The sequence below is a fragment of the Globicephala melas genome, chromosome 2 (assembly GCF_963455315.2).
Source record: "Globicephala melas chromosome 2, mGloMel1.2, whole genome shotgun sequence".
Classification (NCBI taxonomy): domain Eukaryota; kingdom Metazoa; phylum Chordata; class Mammalia; order Artiodactyla; family Delphinidae; genus Globicephala; species Globicephala melas.
In genome coordinates this window covers 12910283-12932864 of record NC_083315.2, presented here as the reverse complement: position 1 = coordinate 12932864, position 22582 = coordinate 12910283, and the positions used below count along the sequence as shown (strand labels likewise).

The 22582-nt window shown below is 36.6% G+C and overlaps 1 protein-coding gene across 3 annotated transcripts in view; it reads left to right on the top strand.

The window, feature by feature from the left end:
- SPAG6 (sperm associated antigen 6) overlaps positions 1 to 20105 on the top strand; it is a 74057-nt gene extending 53952 nt beyond the window's left edge. For all 3 annotated transcript variants that reach the window (XM_030837222.2, XM_060293680.1, XM_060293681.1), the window contains exons 9-11: positions 3739 to 3855; positions 5776 to 5921; positions 19796 to 20105. In XM_030837222.2, the coding sequence (XP_030693082.1) occupies positions 3739 to 3855; positions 5776 to 5921; positions 19796 to 19865 (333 nt within the window). In that variant the 3' untranslated portion in view covers positions 19866 to 20105. The remainder of the gene's footprint in view (positions 1 to 3738; positions 3856 to 5775; positions 5922 to 19795) is intronic.
- The last annotated feature ends 2477 nt before the right edge of the window (positions 20106 to 22582 follow it).

Sequence of the window (22582 nt, the reverse complement as noted above, 5' to 3'; positions counted from 1 at the left end):
CTCCCATTAGCAGTCACTCCACATCCTTCCTGTTTAGCCCCAGGCAACCATTAATTTACTATCTGTCTTTGGGGATTTGCCTCTTCTGGACAGTTCATTTAAATGAAACCATACAATATATGTGGCCTTTTGTGCCTGGCTTCTCTCACTTAAAGTTTCAAGGTTCATCCATGTCATAGCATATATCAATATTTTGTTCCTTTTAATTGCCAAATAATATTCCATTGTATTGATATATACCACGTTTTATTTTTCTGTTCACTGCTTAGACATTGGGTTGTTTCTACTCTTTGACTATTGTAAATAATGCTGCTATGAACATTATTATGCAAGTTTTGTGTGGATGTATGTTTCCATTTCTCTTGGGTATGTACCTAGGAATGGAACTTGCTAGGTCATATGATAACTCTTTTTGACATTTTGAGGAACTGCCAAACTCTTTTCCAATGTGACTGTACCAGTTTACATTCCCACCAGCAATGTATGAGGGTTCTAATTTTTCCACATCTTTGCCATCACTTGTTATCGTCTTTGTTTTTTATTATAGCCATCCTAGTGGGTGTGAATTGGTATCACATTCTGGTTTCGATTTGCATGTCCTTGACGGCTAATGATGCTGAAAATCTTTTCATGTGCTTATTGGCCATTTGTATATCGTCTTTGGAGAAATGTCTAATCAGACCCTTTGCCCATTTTTAAATTGGGCTATTTATCTTTTTATTATTGAGTTGTAAGGGTTCTTTATATATTTCTGGATACAAATCCTTATCAGATGTATGATTTACAAATATTTTCTCCCATTCTGTGGATTGTCTTATCACTTTGTTGATGGTATTGTTTAGAGCACATTTAAAAAGGAAGTTTTAACGAAGTTCGGTGTATTTTTCTTCTTTTGCTGCTTGTGCTTTTGGAGCTATATCTGAGAAGACTTTGCCTAACACAAGGTCATGAAGATTTACTCCTATGTGCCCCCCTCATTTAAATAACTATAGCTCTTTGGGTCAGAATGCTTTCAGAATAAAATTAACTTTTGAATAAGAAACATTTTTCATTTTAAGCAGTTTTCATTAGAGATCATTCATTAAGGAAAGCAACAGTGAATAATTTTTTGTTACTCCTTTCATTTTCTGTGAAAAACAAGTGAAGTGGCACCAAGTGTTTGCCTAGAATTGACAGTTGTATTTTGTTAATTACTACGCTTATGTGTGTTGTTGAGATTAAAAAAAAATAGTATTGCTAGTCACTTACTGTGGTCTTTACAATAGCTTTGATCAGTGTGGCTGAAGTCAGTTTTTAGAAATATCAGAAAAATTAGTGAATGTAGAACTGTAGATGCTATGCTAGTTCATAGGAAAACCAGGCTCAAACTCAAGTTGCCCTAAGTAGATAGCCCATGACCCCTTCCCTCACATCATCATGTATTATATATGTCTAAGGATAAGCACTAGCTACTAAATGCTCTGACATTTAGCAAAATTCATAGTCTCTCATTCATTATTTCAAAGTAACACCTTACTTGATTTCCTGAATTAGGTAAATAAAAGGGTTTGTTGACCCCATGTAATTTCTGTACAATTCACAAAATGAAGTTGTAGGAACAATTTTAGTTTGTTCACAGCCATAAATAACCAAATATAAGGCACATTTTCTAAAGGCTTATACATTTTAAATCCAAAATATGACGTGATCTTATATGTAGAAAATCCTAAGGAATACACACAGACACACACATACACAAATACTAGAACTAATAAGAGTTCAACAAAATCACTAGGTATAAAATCAATATAAAAATCAATTGTATTTCCATATCTTAGTAATGAGTAATTCAAATATGAAGTTAAGAAAATAGTTTCATTCACAATAGCATCAAAAAGAATAAAATACTTAGGAATAAATTTAACAAAAGAAGTGTAAGGGCTTCCCTGGTGGTGCAGTGGTTGGGAGTCCGCCTGCTGACGCAGGGGACACGGGTTCGTGCCCTGGTCCGGGAGGATCCCACATGCCGCGGAGCGGCTGGGCCCATGAGCCATGGCCGCTGAGCCTGCGCGTCCGGAGCCTGTGCTCTGCAACGGGAGAGGCCACAACAGTGAGAGGCCCACGTACTGCAAAAAAAAAAAAAAAAGAAAAGTATAAGACTTGTACACTGAAAACTATAAAACATTGCTGAAAAAAATTTAAAAAGATCTGAATAAATGAAGAGACATTCCATGTTCACAGATTGGAAGATTCAATATTGTTAAAATGGCAATTCAATATTGTGAAAACCATCTACATATTCAATACAATTCCTGTCAAAATCCCAGCTGGCTTTTTTCCCCCCAGAAGTTGAGAAGCTGATCCTAAAATTCATATGGAAATGCAAAGGACTCAGACTAGCCAAAACAATCTTGAAAAAGAAAGACTTACACTGCCCAACTTCAAAATTTATTATAAAGCTACAGGAATCAAGATAGTGTGGTACTTGCTTACAGAAAGACATATATATCAATGTAGTAACTGAATTGAAAATCTGAAATAGACCCTTTTATGGTCAGTTGATTTTTCACAAAGGTGCCAAGGCAATTTAATGTTAAAAGGATAGTCTTTTCAGCAAACTGTACTAGGATAATTATTATATCCTCAGACAAAAATATTAATTTGGACCCATGTCTCATACCATATACCAGAATTAACTAAAAATGGATAATAGGTCTAAATATAAGAATTAAGACTATAAAACTCTTAGAAGAAAACATAGAAGTAAATCTTTTTAACCTTGGATTAGGCATTGATTTCTTAGAAGTGACGCTTAAAGCACAAGTAATAAAAGAAAACATTGATAAATTAGGTTTCATCAAAATGAAAAACTTGTATGCTTCAGAAGACATCACTGAGAAAATGAAAAGACAAGCTGCAGACTTGGAAAAATTACTTGCAAATCATATATTCAAGCAAGGACTTGTATTCAAAATATATAAAGAGCTCTTACAACTCAATAATAAGAGGACAACCCAACTAAAAAATGGGTAAAAGATCTGAATAGACATTTCACCAACAAATGATCAATCAGCACATGAAAAGATGTTCAACATCATTAGTGATGATAGAAATGCAAATCAAAACCATAATGAGATATTACTTTACAGCCACAAGAATGTAACTATAAACGGGCACGAGGTTTCTTTTGAGATGATGAAAATGTTCTAAAATTAGATTGTGGTGATGGTTGCACAGCTCTGTAAATTTACTAAAAATACATGGATTTTAAAATGAGTGAATTTATGGTATGTAAATTATATCTCAATAATGTTGTTAAAAAAATCTTAAACCCAGAACTTGACAAGTAAACAAAACCTTAATTAACTAATATACTAATATTTCTTTCATGCTGGATAATACAACTGATTATTAATCATGATATACATCCTGATCTAGAAGTTTATAGTCAAAACTCAAGTATATTTCTTGATGAAGGATAGTGAAGCTCAGTGGATTTCTAGTGTCATTAGAGTTCTTGATTAATAGGTTGGCAGTCTATCACCAGCTTGGAACTGTTAGAATTGGAGTAAGGCTGTCTGCATGGTACAGTGGATGTGCTCTCCGCTATCCCGCTGGTAGACCTGGTCACCAACAGCAGTTAAGTTCATCACAAGCTCTTCACTTCATTTTCAAATTCCAGGAACACAAGACATGAATTCTTGTCAAGCTTTCATTGATTACTTACTTTGGTATGTATTTTGCTTTGTATTTCAATAGAGTAAAAAAGCCATAAAGAACATCCTACAAAAATGCACCTATTTACCAGCTCTCGAGCCATTTCTGTATGATGCTCCTCCCAATATTCTGAAGTATGTGGTTGGACAGTTCAGTAAGGTAAGACATGCTCTCTTAGCCTAGAAGTGGGGGAAGAAAATTGAAATGGGGTATTAACTTGTTGCTTCTGCTGGGTCAATATTTTCTTCTGTAAGATGGGGGCAGGGTTTTACTACTTAACTTTCACCTATCATATTGACACGGAAGGTAAAATAGGTTAATAAAATTAACATAAGCTTATAAAATTCACACATAACTAATTCACACTTTCTTCTTCCTCACATTTTCCTCACAGCCTCTGTACTGTCTTTTTTATGTTCTTGGAGAGTAAAGAGTCAACATATAAAAACCTCATAGCGCAGATAATTTATACTGAGAAGTAACTTTTGGTAATTTTCCCAGTGTCTGTTAGTTTCACTCATCTGGGAACACTGCGAAGATCTTATAAAGAAAAGGTAAAAGGTCTCTGAGTCACTGAAATATTTTTTGCAACGTGCATGCACTTTACCGGAGATGCTTTGAGACAGTCACTTGGAGTGTATTGACTTATTCTGTGAACAGTTTTAACAAACGTGGCTGTCATATTTCTTAGACCACTGCAGATTCAAGGTAGTAAGGTAGAAAGGTCAAGCTGCTGGAAGGGGCTCAGCCAGTGGGACTGACTGCTGAAAGCAGAGGCTGAGAGAGAGTGAGTGCATTCTCACAGCTGTGGATGGCCAGGAGGGGGACCCTAAACTATCAACTGTGTTCAGGAGGTTGGGTTTAAGAAAACAGGGTTGTTGGAATTAGTATCCCACTGTGGCCGTGAGCCCAGGCTCTGGAGCTGGGGTGCCTGGATTCCCCATTTACCAGCAGCAATGCCTTTAGCAAGTCTTGACCTCTCTAAACCTTAGTGTGATTACCCATAAATGGGGTTAATAAAAGAACCTATTTATAGGGTCATTGTAAAGGTTAATGAGATGTTATATATAAAGAGTTTAGCTTAGGGCTTCCCTGGTGGCGCAGTGGTTGAGAGTCCGCCTGCCGATGCAGGGGACACATGTTCGTGCCCCGGTCCGGGAAGATCCCACATGCCGCGGAGCGGCTGGGCCCGTGAGCCATGGCCGCTGAGCCTGCGCGTCCGGAGCCTGTGCTCCGCAACGGGAGGGGCCACAACAGTGAGAGGCCCGCGTACCGCAAAAAAAAAAAAAAATTATGTGGCAAGTGCACAGATAGGGGTTTAACAGAATTCCATGAGAGAAGAAAAGTACCCAACTCATCCTGCGAAAAGAGAATAGGGCTATCCCAGAGAAAGTTTCTTAAAGGAGGTGACATCTGAGCTGAGTCTTAAAACATAAGCAAGAATGGGAATTTCCTGATGGTCCAGTTTCCACTGCAGGGGGGACTGGTTCGACCCCTGGTTGGGGAACTAAGATACTGCATGCCACGTGGCGTGGCCAAAAAAAAAAAAAAAAAAGATAAGCAAGAGTGAGCCAAGTAATGGGGGAGGTGTGTGGAGGGTGGAAGGGTATTCTAGGAAGAGGAAACAGCATAGGCAAAGGCAAGAAATGGTTTGGACACACCCTTTGAGATTATTGAAATAAAATTTAGCATAGAGGTTGGTAGGGAAGGACGCTGGAGAGGTGTTTAGGACCTGAGTCACAGAAGGCCCTCTGTGCCTTGTTAAGGAGCTTGGAGAGACCTTCAGTTTGTATAAGAGAAGAACAGATACTGCTTTACCTTGTATGTATATGAGTGGCTCTCCATTATCTTTGCTCCTGTTCATTGCCTTTATTCCATCTCCACAACATAAAAAGTTAAGAAATTTCTAAAAAGGCTGCATTTTACTTCCAATGATCAGCAAATTTAGGCTCATTATGTTGCAGGTATATTGGACATAAATTCTCTTATGTATTTCCTCAGATGTATTATTGCTTTTCAGTAGTAAAAATCCAACTTGGAAAAGAAAAGCTGACATTTTTGTGTGCTTCACTTTTCAAGGTGCTGCCGCATGATAGCAAAGCTCGACGACTTTTTGTAACAAGTGGTGGACTTAAAAGGATTCAAGAGATAAAAGCAGAACCTGGATCTCTCCTTCAAGAATACATCAACAGTATTAACAACTGTTACCCAGAAGAAATAGTAAGGTGGGAAAAATGGACTTTGAGAAGGTCAAAGTTATAATGTAGTTTTTCAGTTCTCAAACCTAGATTTTGTATCTACTGTGTCAAAATGTGGACTTTGAAATAGCACATAAGACCAGTGTATACTTCTACTTCTCTCTTGATCTCTTTTATCCCTCAAATTAAATTATGTTCTGAGTGACACATACATTTCCACATCAAACTGGAATGCCATTTGAGATATTTCTGTACTAATTTAATACATGCTTTACTAAAGAGTACCCAAATACAGAGTTCAAAGTAAATCAACAATCTTTAATATGAACCTGATTTAGAAAGAGTCTGATTTTCATAGTTCCCTGCATATTATTTCTCTGCCTTAAGCTCCATTCATATCGGTGAGAGTATTACAAATAAGAAAGAGATGTTGCATGGCAAAAAGAAAGTTACTATCTATATTTGAAAAAATTATATTTTTTATGAAATGCAGATGCTTCATAGTAATGTAGCAGGAAGTTTTTCTCAAGATTAATTTTTTTAATGAGGTTGGTTTCAGGGCATTAAACCTAAGCCTCAGTCCCTGTAAGCCTAAAAGAGAACTCTACCACTAAACCTCAAATAAATAAAAACAAAGTTACCAAGTACAGATAGAATTATTAAGCAACTGAATCTTGAAAAATGTCCACAAAACATGCAGAATTAAAGGCTATATTTATCTATATTTTTCTAATACTACACTCATTTCTTATTTTCTCTTAATATTAGAGATTACAAATTCCAATTTTTAAAATTTGTTATAATTTATATGTTATGTAAACTATTCTTCCTATTTATTTTTCTTCAATTTATTTATTTTTTAAACTTTTTATTTTTTATTGGCATATAGTTGATTAACAGTGTTGTGATAGTTTCAGGTGTACAGCAAAGTGATTCAGTTATACATATACATGTATCTATTCTTCTTCAAATTCTTTTCCCATTTAGGTTGTTACATAATATTAAGCAGAGTTCCCTGTGCTATACAGTAGGTCCTTGTTGGTTATCCATTTTAAATACAGCAGTGTTTACATGTCAGTCACAAACTCCCTAACTATCCCTTCCCCTCACCCTTCCCCCCTGGTAACCATAAGTTCATTCTCTAAGTCTGTGAGTCTGTTTCTGTTTTGTAAATAAGTTCATTTGTATCATTTCTTCTTAGATTCCACATGTAAGTGATATCATACGATATTTCTCTTTCTCTGTCTGACTTAACTTCACTCAGTATGACAATCTCTAGCTCGGTCCATGTTGCTGCAAATGGCATTATTTCATTCTTTTTAATGGCTGAGTAATAGTCCATTGTATTTATGTACCACATCTTCTTTATCCATTCCTCTGTTGATGGACATTTAGGTTGCTTCCATGTCTTGGCTGTTGTAAACAGTGCTGCAGTGAACACTGGGGTGCATATATCCTTTTGGAGCATGTTTTTCTCTGGATATATGGTCAGGAGTGGGATTGCTGGGTCATATGGTAGTTCTATTTTTAGTTTTTTAAGGAACTTCCAGACTGTTCTCCATAGTGGCTGTACCAATTTACATTCCCACCAATGGTGTAAGAGGGTTCCCTTTTCTCCACACCCTCTACAGCATATATTGTTTGTGGATTTTTTGATGATAGCCACTCTGACTGGTGTGAGGTGATGTCTCATTGTAGTTTTGATTTGCATTTCTCTCATAATTAGTGATGTTGAACATCTTTTCATGTGCTTCTTGGCTATCTGTATGTCATCTCTGGAGAAATGTCTATTTAGGTCTTCCACCCATTTTTTGACTGGGGTTGTTTGTTTTGATGATATTAAGCCACATGAGCTGTTTATAAGTTTTGGAGACTAATCCTTTGTCGGTCACATCATTTGCAAATACTTTCTCCCAATCTGTGGGTTGTCTTTTCATTTTGTTTATGGTTTCCTTTGATGTGCAAAAGCTTTTGAGTTTAATTAGGTCCCACTTGTTTATTTTTGTTTTTATTTCCATTACTCTGGGAGTATTCTTCCTATTTAATATCAGTGGTTTTTAATACATATGGTAACATTGATTTTAAAAGCACGAAAATAATTTTAAGATTGAAATTTGTTTTATATTCACATATACTCTGCCAGTAAATTCTTTCCAGAGGTGTACAAATTCATTCACTTTGGGGAGGTTTATGAGAACTTCTTGACCAAAAGAGTTCCAATAAATTAGCTTTGAAAGTATTAATATATATAAAATACATCAAAGGAGTAGTATATCATAACATGTATATATACTATGTATAATATATAAATAAAATAACATACCAAAAAGGTTGTATAACATATAAATATGTGTGAACCCACTAAATGAAGGAAATATGAAAACCTTTTATGAAGAAAATAAAGTTAATTTTTGTGCATGGAATGTATGTCCCTTCAGGAAGAATGCTATTTTACATAAGTTTAAAATAACTTTCTATGCAATTTTCTAACATAAACAGAATTATAGAAAAATGGAAGAAGTGAACTAACTGGTCCCCCAAATGGAGTGACCTATTAGAATTGACCAATGGTAAGGTGCTTTCTTGAATAGAAGTCTTCTTTCCACTAATTTCTAGGATTAGTTTACAGGGCACTAGGGGAAATAAAAAACTCTGTCGTGTTAGAATTTGATCTGGTTCTTTGTCAAAATACCATTGTAAAATTTCCACTTCTCATATTCTGGGATCTGGCTAATTATCATGAAGAATTTTGGTTAGCTGGCTAACTTTTTCAAGTTTCTGACATATATTTTTTTAAAGCATTGGGCTCTATAGAACTTAGAGGAGTTTTATAGAAATCTCTGAAAATTTGCCTTCCTATGAAAGCAGACAAATATAATCTCAAAATTGTTTAATTTTTGCTGTCGTAATTCTCAAAAATGACTTGGTGACTATTTTAGAATTATTCTTTGTAAGACAGATTATCAGTGGATACATTCTCTCAGCTGTTTTCAGCCTAAACATTTATTTCAGTTGCCTTCTGATTTTAGTAATCTTTAAAAATGTTTAATAAAGGTGGTTGGTATGATGAGAGGGAAGGCGCCCAGGACAAGATGTTAGAAGACATAAGTTCTAATCCCGGGCCACTCCACAGCTGTTGTCTTCTGGATCTCTGCCTAAACCGGGGGGCAAGGCATGCATACAGTCTTCCGTTCAGCCCATTTCTGGTGTGATAACAGGTATTACAGTAACCTAAATTCTACATGGGTCTAGGATGAGTTAACTCCCCTATATTCTTAAAGGCCAGGAAGAAGTAGGGTGATAGCCAGAGGAAAGGCATTTCCAGTTCTTTTTTGGAGGTTCATTTTGGTTCTTTCATGAGGAGTATGGCTAAAAGCTCGGACTTAGGTATCAAACAGATCTAAGTTCCTATCTCAGTCCAAACGACTTGCTAACTGTGACTTTGAAGATATTACTTAACCCTCTTAACCAGTTTTCTCATGTGTAAAATGTGAATAATTACCTACTTCACAGAGTTGCTATTAGGATTAAGTGAGAGGCTATTAGGATTAGCCACAGGGTTCACAGATAGGAAGAATTCAATTCAGTAAATATCTGTTATTGTCCTCAGTGGGCACCCCTCTTCTTTTTCTTTTTCTTTTTTTTAAAGTTGAAATACAGTTGATTTACAACGTTGTGTTAGTTTCTGGTGTACAGCAAAGTGATTCATATATATATATATATATATTCAGATATATTCATATATTCTTTTTCAAATTCTTTTCCTTTATGGTTTATTACAGGATATTGAATATAGTTCCCTGTGCTATACAGTAGGACCTTGTTGTTTATTTATTTCATATTTAGTAGTTTGTGTCTGCTAATCTCGAACTCTGAATTTATCCCTTCCCCATCCCCTGCCCGCACTGGTAACCATAAGTTTGTTTTCTATGTCTGTGAGTCTGTTTCTGTTTTGTAAATAAGTTCATTTGTATCATATTTTAGATTCCACATGTAAGTGATATCATATGGTATTTGTCTTTCCCTTTCTGGCTTACTTCACTTAGTATGATAATCTCTAGGTCCATCCATGTTGCTGCAAATGGCATCATTTCATTCTTTTATATGGTTGAGTAGTATTCCATTGTGTGTGTGTGTGTGTGTGTGTGTGTGTGTGTGTGTGTGTATACACTAAATATTTATCTGTTCATCTGTCAATGGACATTTAGGTTGCTTCCATGTCTTGGCTACTGAAAATAGTGCTTCTATGAATATTGGGGTGTATGTATGTTTTCAGATTATAGTTTTGTCTGGATATATGCCCAGGAGTGTTATTGCTGGATCGTATGGTAGCTCTATTTTTAAGTTTTAAGGAACCTCCATGCTGTTTTCCACAGTGGCTGCACCAATTTACATTCCCATCAACAATGTAGGAGGATTTTTTCTCCACACTCTCTCCAGCATTTGTTATTTGTAGACTTTTTAATGATGGCCATTCTGACCAGTATGAGGTGATATCTCATTGTAGTTTTTATTTGCATTTCTCTAATAATTAGCAATGTTGAACATCTTTTCATGTGCCTGTCGGACATCTGTGTGTCATCTTTGGAGAAATGTCTACTGAGGTGTTCTGCCCATTTTTTGATTGGTTTTTTTGTTATTGAGTTATATGAGCTATTTGTATATTTTGGAAATTAAGCCCTTGTTGGTCGCATCGTTTGCAAATATTTTCCCCCAATCCATAGACTTTTCATTTTGTGTACGGTTTCTTTTGCTTACAGAACCTTATAAGTTTGATTAGGTCCCATTTGTTTATTGTTGCTTTTATTTCTGTTGCCTTGGGAGACTGGCCTTAGAAAACATTGCTACAATTTATGTCAGAAAATGTTTTGCCTATGTTCTCTTCTAGGAGTTTTATGGTGCCATGTCTTATATTTAAGTCTTTGAGCCATTTCCAGTTTATTTTTATGTATGATATGAGGGAGTGTTCTAACTTTATTGATGTGGCTGTCCAGCTTTCCCAACACCAAGGAAACAGATATTCAGGTACAGGAGGGTCCCAAACAAGATAAAGCCAAACATACCTACACTAAGGCATATTATTCTTGTTCTTTTTTCTATCCATGTTAAGTCACATTATTAGCTAGATCAAATTTAACATTATAATAATAATGGAGAAACTTATGTAGCAGCACATGGCCACTTATTTTTTCACTATTTGTTTTGATGATAAATGCATAGCAAGCAAATATTTGTTTCATTTTTGCAAGTATAAAAGACATAAATAAAGATTGTTCTGATTAGATTTAAATTGCTTTTAATTGCTAAGGTAGGGATTCCAAACTTTTTCCTGATGAGAAGCTACTTTTGAATTCCTTAGCGACCAAAGGACAGACAGAAAAAGCAAGAAGAGCTGCAATCCTGCAGCCTGTGGAACAAAAATCACATTCACAGAATAATAGACAAGATGAAAAATCAGAGGGCTATGTACCAGATGAAGGAACAAGATAAAACCCCAGAAAAACAACTAAATGAAGTGGAGATAGGCAATCTTCCAGAAAAAGAATTCAGAATAATGATAGTGAAGATGATCCAGGACCTCGGAAAAAGAACGGAAGCAAAGATCGAGAAGATGCAATAAATGTTTAACAAAGACCTAGAAGAATTACAGAACAAACAAACAGAGGTAAACAATACAATAACTGAAATTAAAACTACACTGGAAGGAATCAATAACAGAATAACTGAGGCAGAAGAACGGATAAGTGACCTGGAAGACAGAAAGGTGGAATTCACTGCTGTGGAACAGAATAAAGAGAAAAGAATGAAAAGAAATGAAGATAGCCTAAGAAACCTCTGGGACAACATTAAATGCAACAATATTCGCATTATAGGGGTCTCAGAAGGAGAAGAGAGAGAGAAAGGACCAGAGAAAATATTTGAAGAGACTATAGTCGAAAACTTCCCTAACATGGGAAAGGAAATAGCCACCCAAGTCCAGGAAGTGCAGAGAGTCCCATACAGGATACACCCAAGGAGAAACACGCCAAGACACATAGTAATCAAATTGGCAAAAATTAAAGACAAAGAAAAATTATTGAAAGCAGCAAAGGAAAAATGACAACATACAAGGGAACTCCCATAAGGTTAACGGCTGATTTCTAGCAGAAACTCTACAAGCCAGAAGGGAGTGGCATGATATACTTAAAGTGATGAAAGGGAAGAACCTACAACCAAGATTACTCTACCCGGCAAGGATCTCATTCAGATTCAATGGAGAAATCAAAAGCTTTACAGACAAGCAAAAGCTAAGAGAATTCAGCACCAGCAAACCAGCTCTACAACAAATGCTAAAGGAATTTCTCTAAGTGGAAAACACAAGGGAAGAAAAGGACCTACAAAAACAAACCCAAAACAATTAAGAAAATGGTCATAGGAACATACATATTGATAATTACCCTAAATGTGAATGGATTAAATGCTCCAACCAAAAGACACAGGCTCGCTGAATGGATACAAAAACAAGACCCATATATATGCTGCCTACAAGAGACCCACTTCAGACCTAGGGACACATTCAGACTGAAAGTGAGGGGATGGAAAAAGATATTCCACGCAAACGGAAATCGAAAGAAAGCTGGAGTAGCAATACTCATATCAGATAAAATAGACTTTAAAATAAAGAATGTTATAAGAGACAAAGAAGGACACTACATAGTGATCAAGGGATCAATCTAAGAAGAAGATATAACAATTATAAATATATATGCACCCAACGTAGGAGCACCTCAGTCCATAAGGCAACTGCTAACAGCTCTAAAAGAGGAAGTCAACAGTAACACAATAATAGTGGGGGACTTTAACACCTCACTTTCACCAATGGACAGATCATCCAAAATGAAAATAAATAAGGAAACAGAAGCTTTAAATGACACAATAGACCAGATAGATTTAATTGATACTTATAGGACATTCCATCCAAAAACAACAGATTACCCTTTCTTCTCAAGTGCGCACGGAACATTCTCCATGATAGATCACATCTTGGGTCACAAATCAAGCCTCAGTAAATTTAAGAAAATTGAAATCATATCAGGCGTCTTTTCTGACCACAACTCTATGAGATTAGAAATGCATTACAGGGAAAAAAACGTAAAAAACACAAACACATGGAGGCTAAACAATATATTACTAAATAACCAAGAGATCACTGAAGAAATCAAAGAGGAAATCAAAAAATACCTAGAGACAAATGACTATGAAAACATGATGATCCCAAACCCATGGGATGCAGCAAAAGCAGTTCTAAGAAGGAAGATTATAGCTATACAAGCCTACCTCAAGAAACAAGAAAACTCTCAAATAAACAATCTAACCTTACACCTAAAGCAATTAGAGAAAGAAGAACAAAAAAACCCCAAAGTTAGCAGAAGGAAAGAAATCATAAAGATCAGAGCAGAAATAAATGAAATAGAAACAAAGAAAAAGATAGCAAAGATCAATAAAACTAAAAGCTGGTTCTTTGAGAAGATAAACAAAATTGATAAACCATTAGCCAGACTCACCAAGAAAAAGAGGGAGAGGACTCAAATCAATAAAATTGGAAGTGAAAAAGGAGAAGTTACAACAGACACTGCGGAAATATAAAGCATCCTAAGAGACTACGGCAAGCAACTCTATGCCAATAAAATAGACAACCTGGAAGAAATGGACAAATTCTTAGAAAGGTATAACCTTCCAAGACTGAACCAGGAAGAAATAGAAAATATGAACAGACCAATCACAAGTAATGAAATTGAAACTGTGATTAAAAATCTTCCAACAGTGCTTCCCTGGTGGCGCAGTGGTTGAGAGTCTGCCTGCCAATGCAGGGGACACAGGTACATGCCCCGGTCTGGGAGAATCCCACATGCCGCCAAGCAGCTGGGCCCGTGAGCCATGGCCACTGAGCCTGCGCTCCGCAATGGGAGAGGCTGCGACAGAGAGAGGCCCGTGTACCGCAAACAAATAAATAAATAAATAATTTTCCCACAAACAAAGTCCAGGACCAGATGGTTTCACAGGTGAATTCTATCAAACATTCAGAGAAGAGCTAACACCCATCCTTCTCAAACTCTTCCAAAAAATTGCAGAGGAAGGAACACTCCCAAACTCATTCTATATGAGGCCACCATGACCCTGATACCAAAACCAGACAAAGATACTACAAAAAAAGAAAATTACAGACCAATATTACTGATGAATATAGATGCAAAAATCCTCAACAAAATACTAGCAAACAGAATCCAACAACACATTAAAAGGATCATACACCATGATCAAGTGGGATTTATCCCAGGGATGCAAGCATTCTTCAATGTATGCAAATCAATCAATGTGATACACCATATTGACAAATTGAAGAATAAAAACCATATGATCGGGGCTTCCCTGGTGGCGCAGTGGTTGAGAGTCCGCCTTCCGATGCAGGGGACACGGGTTTGTGCCCCGGTCCGGGAAGATCCCACATGCCGCGGAGCGGCTGGGCCCGTGAGCCATGGCCGCTGAGCCTGCGCGTCCAGAGCCTGCGCTTTGCAACGGGAGAGGCTGCAACAGTGAGAGGCCGGCGTACCGCAAAAAAAAACAAAAACAAAAACAAAAAACCATATGATCATCTCAATAGATGCAGAAAAAGCTTTTGACAAAATTCAACACCCATTTATGATAAAAACTCTCCAGAAACTGGGCATAGAGGGAACCTACCTCAACATAATAAAGGCCATATATGACAAACCCACCACAAACATCATTCTCAGTGGTGAAAAAATGAAAGCATTTCCTCTAAGATCAGGAGCAAGACAAGGATGTCAACTCTCACGACTGTTATTCAACATAGTTTTGGAAGTCCTAGCCACGGAAATCAGAGAAGAAAAAGAAATAAGAGGAATACAAATTGGAAAAGAAGAAGTAAAACTGTCACTGTTTGCAGATGACATGATACTATACATAGAGAATCCTAAAGATGCCACCAGAAAGCTACTAGAGCTAATCAATGAATTTGGTAAAGTTTCAGGATGCAAAATTAATGCACAGAAATCTCTTGCATTCCTATACACTAATGATGAAAAATCTGAAAGAGAAATTAAGGAAACACTCCCATTTACCATTGCAACAAAAAGAATAAAATACCTAGGAATAAACCTACCTAGGGAGACAAAAGACCTGTATGCAGAAAACTATAAGTCACTGATGAAAGAAATTAAAGATGATACAAACAGATGGAGAGATATACCATGTTCTTGGATTGGAAGAATCAATATTGTGAAAATGACTATACTACCCACAGCAATCTACAGATTCTGTGCAATCCCTATCAAATTACCAATGGCATTTTTTACGGAACTAGAAGAAAAAAATCTTAAAATTTGTATGGAGACACAAAAGACCCCAAATAACCAAAGCAGTCTTGAGGGAAAACAACAGAGCTGGAGGAATCAGACTCCCTGACTTCAGACTATACTATAAAGCTACAGTAATCAAGACAATATGGCACTGGCACAAAAACAGAAACAGATCAGTGGAACAAGATAGAAAGCCCAGAGATAAACCCACGCACCTATGGTCAACTAATCTATGACGAAGCAGGCAAGGATATACACTGGAGAAAAGACAGTCTCTTCAGTAAGTGGTGCTGGGAAAACTGGACAGCTACATGTAAAAGAATGAAATTAGAACACTCCCTAACACCATAAACAAAAATAAACTCAAAATGGATTTGAGACCTAAATGTAATACCGGACACTATAAAACTCTTAGAGGAAAACATAGGAAGAACACTCTTTGACATAAATCACAGCAAGATCTTTTTTGATCCACCTCCTAGAGTCATGGAAATAAAAACAAAAATAAGCAAATGGGACCTAATGAAACTTCAAAGCTTTTGCACAGCAAAGGATACCATAAACAAGATGAAAAGACAACCCTCAGAATGGGAGAAAATATTTGCAAATGAATCAATGGACAAAGGATTAATCTCCAAAATACATAAACAGCTCATGTAACTCAATATTAAAAAACCAAACAACCCAATCCAAAAATGGGCAGAAGACCTAAATAGACATTTCTCCAAAGAAGACATACAGATGGCCAAGAAGCACATGAAAAACTGCTCAGCATAACTAATTATTAGAGAAATGCAAATCAAAACTACAATGAGGTATCACCTCACACCAGTTAGAATGGGCATCATCAGATAATCTACAAACAAGAAATGCTGGAGAGGGTGTGGAGAAAAGGGAACCCTCTTGAAGAATTGGTGGGAATGTAAATTGATACAGCCACTATGGAGAACAGTATGGAGGTTCCTTAAAAAACTAAAAATAGAATTACCATATGATCCAGCAATCCCACTACTGGGCATATACCCAGAGAAAACCATAATTCAAAAAGACACATGCACCCCAGTGTTCACTGCAGCACTATTTACAATAAGCAGGTCATGGAAGCAACCTAAATGCCCATCGACAGATGAATGGATAAAGAAGAAGTGGTATATATACACAATGAACTATTACTCAGCCATAAAAAGGAACGAAATTGCGTCATTTGTTGAGACGTGGATGGATCTAGAGACTATCATACAGAGTGAAGTTAAGTTAGAAGGAGAAAAACAACTATCGTATATTAATGCATATATGTGGAACCTAGAATAATGGTACAGGTAAACCGGTTTGCAGGGCAGAAATTGAGACATAGATGTAGAGAACAAACGTGTGGACACCAAGCGGGGAAAGCGGCGGGAGGGTGGTGGTGGTGGTGTGATGAATTGGGCGATTGGGATTGACATGTATACACTGATGTGTTTTAAATTGATGACTAATAAGAACCTGCTGTATAAAAAAATAAAATTAAGGCTTCCCTGGTGGCGCAGTGGTTGAGAGTCCGCCTGCCGATGCCTGCCGATGCAGGGGACACAGGTTCGTGCCCCGGCCCAGGAAGATCCCACGTGCCGCAGAGCAGCTAGGCCCATGAGCCATGGCTGCTGAGCTTGCACGTCCGGAGCCTGTGCTCCACAACAGGAGAGGCCACAACAGTGAGAGGCCTGCGTACCGCAAAAATAAATAAATAAATAAAATTAAATAAAATTAAAATTTAAAAATATTAAAAATAAATCAAATAGAAAAAAAATCCCAGCAATTCCTAAGAATTTAGAAACAGAAGCCAATTTTACTATTTTCTTATTGTTTGTAAAAGTAATTATCTTAAATGACTTAAGAACACAATATTTTAAATATAACTCCATTTTTGGAGTACATTCTGAAGACAAACAAATGTACAAAGAATCAAAAAAAAAAGTCTACAGATAATGTATGCTAGAGCGGGTGTAGAGAAAAGGGAACCCTCGTGTACTGTTGGTGGGGATGTAAATTGGTGGAGCCACTATGGAAAACAGTATGAAGTTTCCTTAAATAAAAATAGACCAAAAAAAAAACCCAAAAGAATTCCTTAGCATCAGACAGATTCCAGCTGGAATGAGATTTCTGACAGTTAATGGGTAACTTGATGTACTTATTTATGGGTCCATACACTGAGATACATACGTGGTCTGCATGCATTTATGAGAAGTTAGGTAGTGATAAATGTACACCCTGCTGAGAGGGTGAGAAGTATAAGTCCTGAGCACATTTCCTTCCCCGTGGGGGATCCTGGAGATGTGGCATCGCTGAGGTCCCTGGAGAGACAGGTATACAGTGGCAACTAGCTTGGCAATTAGCCAGGTAAAACCTCAAGAATTATAGGTAGGTCCTAATTTATTTATTGGGGACCTTTATTTTAAAGCAATACTGTCCAACAGAAATATAGTATTAGCCACATATGTCATTTAAAATTTTCTAGTAGCCACATTTTAAAAAGTAAAATGAAACAGGGTAAATAAATATTAATGATATATTTTTGTTAGCCCAATATATCTAAGCTTTATAATTTCAATTTGTAATCAGTATAAAAATTATCAATCAGCTATTTTACATTTTTTGTACTAAGTTCTTGAAATCTGGTGGGTATTTTATCACTTCTAGTGCATCTCAATTCAGATATTAAATTTCATTGGAAATACATGATCTGTATTTAGATTATATAAAGTTTACGGTTGAAAAAGTAGATTCACAAGTTGTTCCAAGCACACCTAAAATTTTTCTAATAACTAATTGAATATCAGTTATTAATATTTTTAATTAAACTTAAATATACAAATTCAGTTCCTCAGTCATGTTTCTAGGGCTCGAGAACTACATGTCACTAGTGGCTACCATATGAAACAGCACAATTTTTAAAGTTTTGGTTTATTCTAAATCCACTTTCTCCCATTTCTAGAAAAAGTACCTATCTCATGTCTAACACATTTATAAGACCCAGGGAGGTGAGGCCTGCTTAAAATTTGTGACTGACTCAGAGAGAAACAGTTGTAACTTCCTTGGTTTAGGAATACTTTGAAGAGACTCACTGTTGAGGGACAATTTTTTTCAAGGGTAGGAGGCCTTTGGTGGAGATACATTCTTTAAGGTAGCTCTTTATGTATGCATGTATCTGTTTATCTATGACTGCCTATAAGCACACTGTTGAGAAAACACAGTTTTATCCATGTTAACTTGACAAATTGTGGAAGAAATTAATGTAATATAAATTATGAGTTTTTAAGTCAAGCATCTGAGGATAAGTAAAGCTTATTAACAAAGGATAAAGCAAGTCTTGAATATTAGGTTTTATTTGGAGAAAACACCTTAGGAGGTTTAATTACTTTGAATGTTTTAGAAAATTTTAAATTATACTTACTAGATTTTTATCCATTTAGCATATTCTAGAATGTCTGACAAATTTTATTTGACATACTTTTATATGCATATAAATTCTTTTCATGGTATGTGAAGCATCTCACAATGCATTAATCAATATATATAATACTTTTATACTATATATTTTATAAAATGATAAATTTATACATGTAAATTTATAGTACTATAGATGCCCAAAACCAACGAAAAGGATTTATTTCCTAGGTTAGTATGATGAAGTATTTGTAAACTATTTATTAAATAGCTATTTAATGTGAATTATACTCCCAGAAATTTTTGTTTTTATGGGTAGCCAGATCTGATTAAAACATATGTTGAGGGCTTCCCTGGTGGCACAGTGGTTGAGAATCCGCCTGCCAATGCAGGGGACATGGGTTTGAGCTCTGGTGCAGGAAGATCCCACATGCCGCAGAGCAACTAAGCCCACGTGCCACAACTACTGAGCCCGCAAACCACAACTACTGAGCCCTTGTGCCACAACTGCTGAAGCCCGTGCACCTAGAGCCCGTGCTCCGCAACAAGAGAAGCCTCCACAATGAGAAACCCGTGAACCGAAATGAAGAGTAGCCTCCGCTCGCCGCAACTAGAGAAAGTTCGCGTGCAGCAACGAAGACCCAATGCAGCCAAAAATTAATTAATTAATTAATTTTGGAAAAACATACGTTGAGAATAATCTGTAGGGTAGTAAGAATGCGGAAGTTGATTAGTAATGATAGACTGTGTTGTCTAACTTACCAAAAAAACCTATTAGCTACAATCATGAAAGCAACATCAGTCACTTGACATAATGAAAACAGAGTCTCTGTAATAAAATACGTTACTGGATCCAAGTTCCTGGCTTTGAAAATACACCTTTGCCATTGCATTGATATCCCTTAAATGTTTGCTGTTTATCTGGCAGTCTTGTGAGCTGTCGTTCTCTTCCTTGATCATCTCTACGCTCATGCACAAAGCATTCCTGGAGCATAACTGGTCAGTGTACTAGAGGTTTCACTTAGAGAATTATTTCAGATAAATATCTTATATTAAATCTTTTTTGCCTACTGTGCCGAATCTTTTCACAAAGATCTAATAGAAAATTTTCTTTTTCAGGTATTATTCCCCTGGATATTCAGATATACTTCTGCAGAGAGTGGACAGCTATCAACCATTTACTAACTGAGAAAAGTTACATTTTTATACTTGAACTCACAGCAGAGTAATTATGAATGATAGTTGTTAAAGCTCTTTCTAAATATTTGAACTAAATGCATTCTAGATTTATTCACTGTGAAAAACCTTTGGATATTTTCTAAATTTATGGAATACTTTAAAAATTAGTGGCTTGAATGTATGAGGAACTCTTCATGGTCATTTGCATAGGATATGCTCTAAAGGTAAATTTTTAAGACATTAAAGGATCTAAGGCATTAGTTATTGTTCCATTAAAGACCACACACACACATACACACACACACACACACACACACACACACACACACCCTTCCAACTAGATACAGATGAAAGATGGTGTTCAAAAACTCTTAATTATGGGCTTCCCTGGTGGCACAGTGGTTGAGAGTCCGCCTGTCGATGCAGGGGACACGGGTTCGTGCCCCGGTCCGGGAAGATCCCACATGCCGCGGAGTGGCTGGGCCCGTGAGCCATGGCCGCTGAGCCTGCGCATCCGGAGCCTGTGCTCCGCAACGGGAGAGGCCACAAGAGTGAGAGGCCCGCGTACCGCAAAGAAAAAACACCTCTTAATTATTTTGCCAATTCCTCACAGGCACAGGCAAGGAAGGCTGGCCTTGCAAATTCCACAGTAGGATATCCAAGGGAAGTACTAGCTGAAAGAGGACGCTGATGACGAAGTACAGGGCATTTGAAAAACATACTGATGCTGGTTACACAAATGTGTTAGCCGAACACATGGAATCTATTGATAACCTGCCAGGTTTTCCTAAAATTTAGGAAGTCTCCTCTTCATCCTAAGCTTCCTAAACCTCTTCTTACCCTACCTAAACTGTTCCTTACCTTTCTTGGGGCTGGACGAGGTAGAAGTCAATATTAAGCACTATACTATTGCAGGCATGCTTTCCATTTTCATTGAAAGGTTTCTTCTTAGTCTAGCCCTGCTCATGAATAAACAAGGAAGCAAACAAATAAAATGGGTCCTCAGCGTTCCCTTGTCCTAGCTTCACATTCCCAGGTTTCAAAAGTCAGATTTTCAGGGATTTAAGGAAAAATTTGAAAAGAATACTGTCCGACTCAGAATTTACATTTTCACAAACGGAGCTGAAAGGAGGGTAAGAGGGAGTTGTGATAAAATTTTCAATAAAAACAGCACTAGAACTGTCCTTTTCATTTTTCCTATGTAGTGTTTCTGACCTTGGGGAATATGTGATTAGACTCAAGAGTCTTGGTTAGTTGGCAACTGTGTCTTTTTTTTAATCTAAAGGACATTCTTTACAGTGATCTCCCCTGGAGGCCTGGAGAGGAAGTAAATGGTAACCAGAGAGCCCCTTGGACACACTGTTTCCAGTCTGGTTGGCCTTCAGGTTTCCTTCTCAGACTCTTTTTTTTTCCCCTCTAAAAAGAAACCTACCCATTTATTTTTGGTATTTTCTGGATTCATCTCTGTCATCATTTCCTAACAGTACATAGCTTTGTTGTATATTTTTAAATTTCATCATACCCAAGATTACTCCATTTCTTTTTGCCTTGTATCAGTCTAGAATTGCCTGCAGTTTTATTGAAAAGGGCCTATTTTGTTTCCTTGCAGTAATCTCTTAGATCCATTGCATAAGAAAATGTAATCTTTATCCTCAGTTTTGTAGCTTCCCTTTCTCTCCTTCCTGCCTGCCCAGCTTCTCTTATGAACCTTTTAACAAACTGAGAAAATAAAGGTGGTTTCCATCTTTCTTCATTAATAATGACAGAAATTAGTCCATCTGCTCTAAGACCTCCTCAAATGTTATGGGAATGGTGTATTTCCTATTATGTATTTCTTACTATTGTATGTTGTATTTGAAATTTTTCACTTCTTAAATCATTTCATACTTATCAAATAGTTTTAAGCTAAGAAAAATAAAAATATTTAGTGGAATTTGAATGGGTGCTTTAAGTTGTTCATATGCAATTTGGAAAATATATGCTATGCAATGTTTCTTGACATAAAACACTTAAAGCAAAATGAAGCTTTCTTTATTCTTTGCAAAGTCTATTATGAGACTTTTAAAAAAATATTTTCTATTTGTGCTAGAGGAAAAATAGTGTCTCTCACTGATGGTATTCTTTGTTATTTTCACTCCTGGTTTGAATTTTGTCAATTCCAGTCCTCTGTTTCCCCTCCCCACCCCCTGCAGTTTATTTAAAATTCAACTATCATTAGGATATCTCATTTAGCTTACATGAACAACAGTTTATTTTTATCATTTCAGGAATAGAATGGTTGAATCTTATTATTGGTTGAACCTTATTATTATTCATTCAGTTCACCTGTTGTGTATCAGTGGTACCTGAAAGGAGATGGTGAAAGTTTGGGTTCTGATCATGTCTGTTAAATAGTAAAGGTGATAATACTTGCTCAGCAGACTCATAAGGTGCCTATGAAGATAACTTGCAATGATGCATGTAACAATTTTGTAAACTCTTCTGTGCAAACCAATATGTGATTTATGGGCAATCTGACAGCCAGTGACAGATTACACATTTTGGCCGGCAGTTGGGCACACCAGGCCCCATACTCTTAGATCAGTAGAGTTTATTCCAGATGATTTATTATAAAGAAAAGCTAAATTTCCTGCCCTCATGGAGTTTTCTAATATAAACACATTTGCCCAGACAGAGGGAGTAAAATAGGCACAAGACACTGAACACCAAACAGGCATATTTCATTCA